Genomic DNA, 11,394 nt, shown 5'->3' on the forward strand with positions numbered 1-11,394 from the left:
CCTCAAGGTTCATCCATGTGGTATTCCTTTCTTTTTTGAAGGCTGAATAATATTCATAGTATATATATACTACATTTTGTTTCTCCATTTATGCATCAATGGACATTTGAGTTGCTTCCACCTCTTGGCTATTGTGAATAGTGGTGCTATAAATATAGGCATATAGATATCTCTTTGAGATCCTGCTTTTAATTCTTCTGGATATGTACCCAGAAGTGGGATTGCTGATTCAACCTTAATTTTCTTGAGGAACAATCATACTGTTTTCCATAGTGGTCAAATCTTCAAATAGACTGACCAACAGTCTATAAGGGCTCTATTTTCTCCCCATCCTACCAATACTTGCTATATTCCGTTTTTCTGATAGCAGTCATCCTAATTGGTGTGTTATTGATTTTTGACTAACAAGCTCCACAGCTTCTATTATGGTCTGTTTTAGTGTCCTGCAATCTTTACTAGTGAAATATTTTAATTTATATTTTTTCATTCATTCGCTTGGCCTTCGTTGTGCCAGGGATAAGGGGATATAAAGACCTTTTAAAAAGACATCTTGCATGCTTTCAGAGAGCTAACAATTTCATCAGGGACAGACTTATAATCACGTACTTACATGTGATACAACACATTACAAATAAGCATCACATAAGCAACGTGGTAAGTGTCAAAATGCATTCAAGTACAATGACAGGGTAATTCTAAGGAGGAAGCGCTTAACTGTTTGGGGAGAGAACCCCAAGGAGATGATGGTTGAGCTTATTCTTGTAGCATAAGTTTCCTAAGATAGAAGGAGAAAGCAAAGGCCTAGGGGTGTTGCATGTACAAAAACACAAAGGAGTGAAAGGAATTTAAGTTTAGGAAAACAATAGTTGTTCCATATATATCTATATCTATATCTATATCTATATCAATATACCTCTTCTATCTCCTTCTCATCCTTCTGGGTTCCCTGCCCCAATAAACACCAACAACCTGCATGTTCTTCCTATTTTCTCATTTTAGTTAATACTATCACCATCCACCCAGTATATCTATATAGATATAGATATAGATAGGATATTTTGTGGAGTGTGACAAAGGAAATGAGATTTGATGCTAAAATGTAGGCAAGAGCCAGATATAAAGGGCCTTGTATGTCATGTTCCAGAAGAGGATGTAACTTCCATAATCAAAGAAGCAACATGAATAGAAAATATAATGGGGCTGGGGAAGGGGTGGGGAAGACAAGATTGAAGATCATTCAGAAATTTCAATTGTCTTTATATGGGTTGAATTAAATTGAGATGTTAATATAGGGCCAGAGTCAAACAACACTCAAGAGTTAATATAGGCTCTTATGAATGGTTTGATGTGGCACACAATGGAAGATGAGGAATCCAGGATGACTCTCAGATTTCTGATTTGAGAAACTGGGTGGATAGTGATAGTATTAACTAAAATGAGAAAATAGGAAGAACATGCAGGTTGTTGGTGTTTAATGGGGCAGGGAACCCAGAAGGATGACAAGGAGATAGAAGAGGTATGAAGCACCTGTTAAATACAGAGAGATGTTTAGATGGGTATTTGGAAAAATGAGCTTGGAGCTCCAGAATGAGGTCTGAGCCAGAACAACATAGATTTGGAAGTCACCACTGATAATTAGTAAAGCTCATGGGAGAGGATGACATCACTCAGCAGACCAAGCAGAATAGAAAGAGAACATTGAGGACAAAACTCCAGGGAAGCCCGGCATTTACAGGGTGAGAGAAGCAGGAAGAAGTTGGAAGAAAAGAATTCTCTTGGTTGGCCAAATAAGTGAGATAATCACTAAAAACTATCCAGTGAATTTGGCAACATGTTATTGTCACCTTGGCAAGCGCATTTTTAGTGGATCGATGTCTAGAGGACTCAGATTGCAGTGTCCTTAGGAAGGTAAGGAACTGAAAACTATAAATGTAGAATATTCTTTCAAGGCTTTTGTAAGAAGAGGAGAGAGTAGGAGGGGTAGTTGAAGAACTAAAAGATTTTTATTTTTTACTTTTTGTTTATTTTTCCAGAATGAGTAAGTTTTTAGGTTGGGAAAAAGAAACCAGTGGAGAAGGAAAAATTGAAAATTGATGAAATAAGATCCTTCAGTGAAAATCTTGATAGGCTCAAAGTGTAAGTGGAATCATTAGCATTAGGCAAGAAGAGATAAGAACAGATGTTCCAGGGCCCACATCTCCCTTTATGTAAGTAAAATCATTCTTTCTTGTACTTTATCTTGAGTCTCGGCAAAGATGGAATGTGGATCAACATCTTTTTCTATTATTAAAACAAGAGAAATACAAATCCCAGGGTCTAAATTTCTACTCCTCTCTTAGCCATTTAAACTCCAATTAAATCTTTTATAAAAATCACCTCTAGTTAGAATGATCCAAAAACTATAAAAGAATTCTCCTAGGTATTGCTCTTTAGGATTTCCCAGCAAAACAGGAATCCAGAGTTCATTGACGGCAGGGTTGCTAGGCAACCATATAATTAACATTACCTACCAAAATGGCCTGACACAGGAAATAGCCTTACTTTAAGTGCAAATGTAACTCCACACTTCATTTTGCTCCCTCCCCTGTCCCCCATAAATTTGGCGTTCTTTATGAAAGAGAAAATTTGCCATAAAACACAAAGGATATTTATTTTCGTAACACTGAAATTTGTTAAGTCATTTAGCCCAAGATGCAAAAATAGTACCTATGTCCATTCCAGAACAGAAAACAAGAGAAATTCTTAACAGTTCTTATAGCGATTTTATTTAGAAACATTCCTATCCATTATACATATGCATAATGTTTACTGCTAGAGAAAAACAGAAAAGATTTGCCATAGAGTATTATAGACAAAACTTAAGTATGAACATTTTTTAAGAGCTTCAAGGGATTATTTTCTTGAGCATAGAATATGAGAAGGTAATTGAGAAATATATTATTTATGCTTATATTTATTATTAAAATTCTTGATGATCATGTACTTTGTATAATACTCTGAGATTTATAACATTGAATGCTTACCAACTACCATTTTTTTTGGAGAATAGTATTTCTAAGATGGATTATGATGATTGGGGAAATGAAAAGAGAGCTAATATTGATTGGGTATCCGCTGTAGTCTGGGACACTTGTCTACATAATCTCATTTATCTCCAAAACTGTGAAATAGTTATTTTCCTTAGCTATTCAATACATCTACATTAATTAATTTAGGGAGAGCGAAACCTATTGAAGTTGTTCTCAGGTGTATGTTTTAGATCCAAGATGAAGTCTCCTCTCTTTTTTCCATGTTTTTAGTAGGGCATCCCTTAAACTTTGAAAGACTAAGTGATCTTTACTACTTAAACCTTTTCATTACTCGTCATTCTTTAAACTCATTGAGTACATTCTAGTATATAACTTCTCAAATGACAAGACTAAAACAATTTAGTAATGAATCTGATGTCCTTTATTTAAGGGAAAATGATCCATGGATGGGGAGAGTACAGTGCCTCGCAAGCAGTAGAATGCTCTTTCCGAAGGATTTGGGGCAAGACTTTTATAGAATGTTAGGAAAGGCAATATGGAAATGGAGCGTGACTGACTAGGAAGCTGGAGATTTCCTTAGAAGGCTAGCAGGTCCTATTTTCTAGGGTAACTGTAAGCAGCTAAAGCTGAACCAGATAGTTGTGATTGGTGTATGTCAGGTTTCCTTGGCAGGTGTTTCCTAAAAGTGCAGTCTGACTTAGGTTTAGATTTGTGATGTGGGCTGGGCCACTGTGGCAGCCTCCATTTTGTGGGTTCCAGAATACAAATTAACTTTATCAAACTGCTTTCTTACTAAGCACTGTCTCCTACCTGGACTGCTTTTTGACTCCCCTTTTAATACTCTTATTTTTACGCTATCTTCGAAGCTCTCTACCATTCCATTTTCTTATCAAGCCCTCCCCAACAGTCCCAAAATTCCCTGATTGCCTGGTGTGCTGACCTATAAAGCTCTAAGACCAGTAACAAATCCAGCTTATTTTATCAACTGACAACACATTCTGGAACCCTGGTGGGTCAACAGATATGATATCAAGTCCTCCTATGGAGACCTCAAGTTCTAAGACTAGAAAATAATCAAATAAATAGAAGACCTGCTAAACCAGGTAAGTACCAATGTACACAGTATATTAATTAAAGCAAAGAGTACAGTATTACTACTAGATCTTGAACAAAAAGCCATTGAAATTTATAAGTGAACATTTCATGCAATGAAATCTGGAGCTGGCATTTTACTTCTCTGGCCTACCAGATTAGAACTCCGGTAAAAGCACAAAACTTTGGTTACCACTGTTAAATGAGACTGAACCAGCTCGAATGCCTGGGCAGTCTAAGTAAGTAAACCATAATCTAAGCCTGTAAGTGCCTGTAAAACAAAACCTAAGCACAACTAACCACAGTTAACTAGGCTTGAAGCTATAACCCACTGATAATTTCCTTGCTTTGCTTCTGCCTTTTCTGTGGAAAAGTCTCCCCAGCTCCTGTCAGCGAAGTGCTCCTAACTACCCCGATGGAATGAATTTTTGCTCAAATAACTCGAAATTTTTAACTCCATTCTATAATAACTAAGGATTGAATGAATATGAGGCAGAAACTTGGTGAATACTTCCTCAGGTAGGTAGATATTGGTGACTATTGGCGACTGTCTTCTCTGTCCTATGAGATAATTTGTTGCAAAACACACTTTCATTCACCTTCTCAATTAGATTGTTCTTTCTCAAGGCAATGGTCTCTTCTTCGATGTCTTTGTGTCTCTAATGTCTATATCAAGAACCACTCAATATATATTTCAGGTTGTTGACAATGGTTGTTTTGATATATTCTCTCTAGGTAAAGGTTCATATACTGTAATCTATAAAGTCACCTTTCTTCACGATCTAGAGAAAGAGCTTTCGGAACATTAAGTAGCATCTACCTAGAGGTAAATAACTGGATTCTCAAAGTTGTGTGTTTACTTCTGATACATTTTAAATAGGCATTAGTTTCCCACATACTCTCTTTATCTAAATGTAGATGAAAAAAGGCTGCTGTAATAAATTATAATTTCCTTACTGGGCAGGTCATGGTGGGTAGTCACATCCCAGACATATAACTTCTTTAGTGAAAGGTCTTTAAACAAGCCTTGTCCATTGTTCTTGTACATCTAGGTTAACACCTTTGAGATGCAACAAGTAATACCCCTCAAAAGCATAACTACACTTAAGAAAGCACATAATCTTGTTAACTGTCCTATAATTCAATTCCTGCCTTGCTTTCTCACACCCTCTGCATGATCTTCCTTATGTCCCCTCCTTAATTTCAAATGCATAAAAGAAGCTGCAAAACTTATTCTCTGGAGCATTTAAAATCTTGATACATGGCACATGTCGTCAATTTGGCTCAAATAAACTTTTATAAAAATTCTCTACAGGTTTGGATGTTTCTTACCTTGATATAAATAAAGACTTTATATCTGAGATAAAGTCGTGAAAGTCAAATTTGCATCCAAAATGACATAGAGCTGCCTTTAAAAATACATTTCACTAGAATTTCATTCCAAATGAATATTCAAAGATAGCCATACAAAATTAAGAAAATAAATTGGTTTTAGTATAGTAAAATTGATTTCACTATAGTTTCAAGAAACTTGGAAAATAAAATGTCACACTTGGCAAACATGGCCATAAAGATGCACTGAGGTGGCTCATTCTTATCTCCTATAACTTCTGATCAAAAGTTAATGCCTACGTGACCTACAGTTGTATTTTTTGCCTCAGTTACAGATTGAAATATAAATAAATTTTACTGTGTTAACGTGAATCCACTGGCTAATAAAAAAAGCATAGATTTGAGGACTTTGCTCCCTGTTTACTCACAAAAATTATCCTAAACTGAAAGATGTTTGGTGTGCCTTTACTCCCCTCTGCTGGTAAATTCTAAGATAGCACTTAGTTTTTTTTTTTTTTGAAATCAAATTGATAGAAATATAAATTGTGTTTTTAAAACATTAAGAAATAATGTTGAAATCACAAAAAATGTATTCAATCTTTTTCTAAAATTCAATTCTTTCAGTTTGAAATATTAAATATTATTTTCTAGAACAAATCCTTAGTCCATATAATTTGTTTCTAGTGTCCAGCTTTCTTTCCCCCCACTTATATTTAAGGCATGGTCAAGAGAATGGAGACACAAAGAATAGAAAGAGGGTATTTAGCCATTAAAACTGAATTCATTTACAAATTGAAATAGCATTACACCTTGTTTATACTGATCCATATATATTATAAAACATTTGCACATGTGTATATCTTATTTATTTCTCACGGTAATACCATGGTGTAGGTGTGCACATTCTAAAATATAGAATTTATTCTTCCTAAAAAGCAAAAAGGATCACTGTGTTCAGCCTCAGTTAAATTCTGAAATAGGCTCATTAACTTGGCACCTCCAACTGTTGTGTTTTTTGCCATTTTTTCTATAAACCCTTTTCTGTTCCTCAGGTGACCTGTAGTATAATCAAGGTTTCCCTTTAGAAAATAAAGTATCTGAAACTTATTATAAATAAAGTATCTGAAAATTATTCAATGTCTCATCTCTCAGGATAATTTACATTTTAAAAGAAAATCCGAACTAAAGCCAAAGCAACCAAGCCCTAAGAGAAAATTACAGAGATTAGTGAGGGAGATCTTTTTAAATAGAAAGGTACTCAATTATCTCTCAAATAGAAATGTGGTGGCTTTTGAATCAAGGCTGCTTTCAAGTTCACCAGTGTCTCCCAGGAGAGGTGTCACAAGTGTTTTGTGATTCAGATGAGCATGGATTTTGGAGCAGGCAGACCCAGCCCTGCCATTTAACAGCTTAGGATCTTGTATGATTTTTTAAACTTTTTTAAACCTCAGCTTTCTCATCTGTAACACCCACTTCCTAGGGCTGCTGTGAGGGTTAATGCCTCACATGCTGTATACAGTAAATGCTAGTTCCCTCTGCCTCTTCCCTTGATGGAGCCCCTCAGATGGCAGAGTAATTTAAGTTTGGCAGAAGATTAGACAGTAACACCACTAATAATTTTAGTTATGAGATTTTATAGGTGAATAAGTTCTTTCCTATGTAATTTTGCATAAGAAGTATTGAAGTATTTCTTAGAAATAGTTCCAAATCAGGCCCCATAGCTGCTTCACTCAGACCTCCTGTAGGTATCGAGGACTCTCTTCAGGATGTGAGATATCTACATAACTTCATGTTTCTTTCTGACTACTCTATTCGTGGTCTGTGAAGCCACTATCTCTAGTTAACAAACACTTCTGCTTGGTGTAGTGCAGAGGAATAGAATCTGTGTAGAGTTGTTCCTATTGCATGGTCCATGGAAGGACAGGTCATGCATTTGAGCCAGTCAACAGAAAAGACTCAGGGGATCAGCTGCCCAACATCCTTGAGAAACCATCAGCACTCCCTTAGCCATTAGCCTGGTCTCAAGTGTGTGAAGATATCTCACCAGCTGGTTCTGTTATCACCCATCTCTTGTCTCTCCTTTCAACTTCAGGGGAAATTCCAAAGCAATAACAGTTCCCCATCACATCGGGTTCCACACAGAATTCTATGAAGACAGAAGATAGTTCAATGGATTTAAGATTGCTGGCAGGGGTTAAGTGAATCCACCCCTCTTTTAATTTTGGCCATAAAAATGCACTGAGGTAATTCATTTTTCTCATCTCCTATAAATTCTCATCAAAAGTCAACACATTAGGATTTTAATGCTTCATTTATTCTGTGGATTATAGTAATATACTTTACTGCCATGACCTTTTCAATATTCTGTAATTTGCTTGACTGAGCCTGAAGCTCTCTGTTTATAGCGTTATTGATGTCCACAGGAGGAACACGGAATAAATAAACACAATAAACTCTTCAAGGGAATCTTGCAAAGTAGGGGAGGGGTGCCATATCAATCTAGCAGGGAAATGGGGATGCTTCCTTTTCCCTTATATTAAAAGTATGTAAGTGAAATTCAGTAGAGAATGCCTTTGTTCAGAGGAGCAAGGAGAAAGGATCACATTTGAAAGACCTTGGAATAGAAGTCTATCCACACAGTAAGGCACACAGGGTAAAGACTCTAAACTTTCAGCATTTAATCTAGATGTCAGAATTCTCTGAAGCCTGAGACTTCTGACTTTGTACCAGCTACAAATACCACTAATCACAATAGTTAATATTTTTGAGATTTTTAATGTACCAATTCTAAAATGCTAAGAATTCCACATGAGTCATGTTATTTGAGATGGATACTTTATTGATGTCCATTTTACAGATGAGGAATTTGGGGCTCAGACAAGTTAGATAACTTTCCCATAATTAAGTGGTAGAGCTGGAATCAAACCCTGGTCATCTGACTTCATTCCCCCAGTGGCCATAAAAATTTACAACTCAGATTTTGTGCTGCAAGGAATATAGCTGACTCACAGCTCCAGCTGTTAGCCCTCTGGATCTACCAGAGGCATTTGTACCATGGGCTGCTCTCAGTCAATGACTGAGGGTTACTAGTACTGGCCCATTCCTATTGGATACAAGACTCCTCCAACATGTGATTTTAAGTGAGGATCTCCCCATTAACTTGGCCAAAATGTCTTAGAACTGTGCTATAGTACAGGTTCTTTCTACTGAATCCTTCCTTCCCACCTCCCCATTAACAGGTGTCACATGACCTGTATCATAATCTACAGGTTCTTCCTGGCTGCTCTTGCTTCCTCCCATTTATCCTTCACAAGCACTTCCCCCTCAAAATCTCTTGTACATCTAATCACGTCTTGGTGTCTGCTTCTTGGAGGACCTAAACAACACACTAATCCTGCCTTAATTCTGGAGAGTGGCATAAACCTCCCTATCCTTCTCTGCTTACCTCAAAGGTCAAGCAAGAAGTGATGTTGTAGGTTGATGGATTGTCTTGTCTTTGAAAGGCCTTTGATGATTTCAAACTATTACTTTCCTATACCCACTCATTTTCCTCCTTTTAATAATAATAATTAATACTAATAATAATAAAACATATATGTTCTATAATTATGTCCAAATTTCTTAGCTCTGGGAGACTACAGAAACATTTGACTAAACCTTGGAGACAGTTTGAGTGCAAAGATAGGAAAGCCCACCAAGTAGCAGTCCTAAAGTCTTCTCTATGGGTTTACGTGAACAAGATGCAGAGTGCATCAGAGCTCATTTCTGAAACACCAATTACCAAGTACTCTGAAATAATGAGAGAAAAAATAATTCAGCAGTCAAATACTAGGAAGTGCAACCTAACTCCCTCCTCTTAATGGTAACTCCCAGTGCACAATGGTGTATTAAAGGCCCCTAGAGATCGCATGGCAAAGAAACTGGTTTAAACTCCCACATTTATTTGACAAGGGGTCTACTTTTTAAAACTCCACAGAACTAGGAATCTGGAGTCTGTGCACATAGCCATGTTGGTATACAGGTTTTCCTGCTTCCTCTCATGTCAAATCTAGATTCTTAATTTTTATCCTCAAGGTGTTTTTTTGCTTTGTTTACCCCACTGTATAAGAGTGGCAGCTGAATCCCTCATTAAATTCATTCAAAAAGCACTAAATGAGAACTTTGACACTCAAAATTCTGGGCTACACTTTGTAGGAAGTAAACACGAACTTGGCTCCTGCCTTCTTAAGGGACTTAGACCTTGAGCAGGAAATGTAAGGCGTGTAAATAGATCACTCAATAGCAGCCCTAACGTAATTTCATCCCAGAAAAGAGAACACCCTGACGGGGTCGCAGACGTTTGAGAATGGAAAAACAGCGGGAACAAGAACTGGATATGCGCAGTAGTGTTTGTCAAAAAGATAACCAAGTTTTCAGCAATGCGCGAGCCCCAAGCCAGGTTCCTCTCGAGTGTTCCCTAATTCCATTTCCCACTGAATAAAGCTTCTGCAACTGCCATCTCCCGCACACTACTCTCTCATTACAGGTTTTATTTGTTTTATTTACTTATCTATGCGCTAAGATTTGAGCGTCACCATCTGTCCTCCAAATATGGAACAGTTTCCATTGCCAAAGTTCCTACCAAAGGCCCTCAGTTAAGTTACTAAAAATCAGTGTTTGTGAATCCTGACTCAAGTTGTCTCACCTCGGGATCCGTAGAAGCAGTTTCTCTGTAAGAGGGCCTTCAGCCTCCGCCAAGTTCTGAAAAGATGAGAATGAGGTGTCTATCACATTTCCCCGAATATATTGTCTTAGGCGCAGGCCAGGTGTATTACAATACTCTTTATAAAGTATTTTTCTCCAAAAATGTGGCTATAAAGGAGGAAGTGGGACTCATCTTTTTTTCACGTTTCTTAGTTTTTCCCGTCATTACCGTTCGTGGTTTCCCCTTCGCCCGCACCTCACTAGACAGGCGACATCTGGCCACCCCCTGGGGTCCTGATTTTGAAAAGAGTAGCGGGCCAATCAGAATACGGAGCGCTGTTTGGCGCTGCCATTTGAGCCTGGGCTGGAATTGAAGGGAAGACATTCACGGTGGTTCCGGTTGTCGCGGGGGCGGTGGGAGAGGAGGCATGAGGAGTGCTGATTAGCTTCAGTGAGCGCACCAGGATGTGCAGGCCGGGGGCTGCAGGCAGGCCGAAGGGGGAGGGAAGGAGCAGCCTGTGAAACGGGGTGACAGTGGCGACCAGCCCGGGCGGGGACCGGGACTGGAAGAGACGCTTGAGCAGCCGGCTGGTCCGGCGGCTGGGCTACGGCGGGGGTCGCGGGTACAGAGAGAACATTCAGCTGACTCTGCCAGGGCAGGAGGGACGAGAAGAGTCGTCCTTACAGTTAAAGACGAGGGCAAAGTCAGGTTTGGAAAAAAGGGAGTCTTAGGAAGTGGCCGGAAGTGGTGAGAAGCTGATAACAGGCGTTGGTACAAGGGTCAGAAAGGATCAGAAAGAAGGGCAGTTTGTGTAAGTAGCTGAAAGGGTCGGGTGGCAAGAAAGGTCTGTGTAAGTAAAGGAAAGGTGAGGTGTGACTAGATAGAAAGACTAAGAAAAGACGGTGGGTGGAAGTGGATAGAACTAGGAAAAAGTCGTGGAAGTGGCTGGGGTCCGGGAGCGGAACAGTGCTAGACTTGGCCGGAAGGCAACGGAGAAGAGCGCAAACCTGAGAGTGTTCGGAAATTGGAACCCTTGGTGGCGAACGGGTTTCAGGACTCAGATTCTGCCTCGGAGAGTGGGCGACGTGCGGGGGATGTGGGATCAGAGGCTTGTGAGGTTGGCCTTGTTGCAGCAGCTTCGGGCTGTCTATGGCATCAAACTCAAAAGTGGCGGTAGGCAGTGCGATCGCAGGAAACATGAGACAGTAGCCACGGAAACAGTGGTAAGTTCTGGGGAAGGAGATTTAGGTTAAAAAA

The 11,394-nt window shown here is 38.8% G+C and overlaps 1 protein-coding gene and 1 long non-coding RNA gene across 3 annotated transcripts in view; one reads left to right on the forward strand and one right to left on the reverse strand.

Moving 5' to 3' along the window:
* Nucleotides 1-6,198: 6,198 nt before the first annotated feature.
* Nucleotides 6,199-10,459, reverse strand: LOC112469541. 2 transcript variants are annotated; one of them, XR_003042660.1, is made up of 2 exons: nt 10,138-10,459; nt 6,199-7,599 (listed from the first exon to the last, which is right to left on the reverse strand). It is a non-coding gene; the product is annotated as an uncharacterized LOC112469541 (long non-coding RNA). The 2 variants fall into 2 exon arrangements; XR_003042661.1 differs by lacking the exon at nt 6,199-7,599 and adding an exon at nt 8,272-9,242 and having other exon boundaries at nt 10,138-10,181.
* A 60-nt stretch (nt 10,460-10,519) lies between these two features.
* Nucleotides 10,520-11,394, forward strand: part of ARHGAP11A (Rho GTPase activating protein 11A) — a 23,576-nt gene continuing 22,701 nt past the window's right edge. Inside the window, exon 1 of the mRNA XM_006920520.3 lies at nt 10,520-11,360. Coding sequence (XP_006920582.1) covers nt 11,232-11,360 — 129 coding nt within the window. The 5' untranslated portion in view covers nt 10,520-11,231. The remainder of the gene's footprint in view (nt 11,361-11,394) is intronic.

The sequence above is a fragment of the Pteropus alecto genome, unplaced genomic scaffold (assembly GCF_000325575.1).
Source record: "Pteropus alecto unplaced genomic scaffold, ASM32557v1 scaffold86, whole genome shotgun sequence".
Taxonomy (NCBI): Eukaryota; Metazoa; Chordata; class Mammalia; order Chiroptera; family Pteropodidae; genus Pteropus; species Pteropus alecto.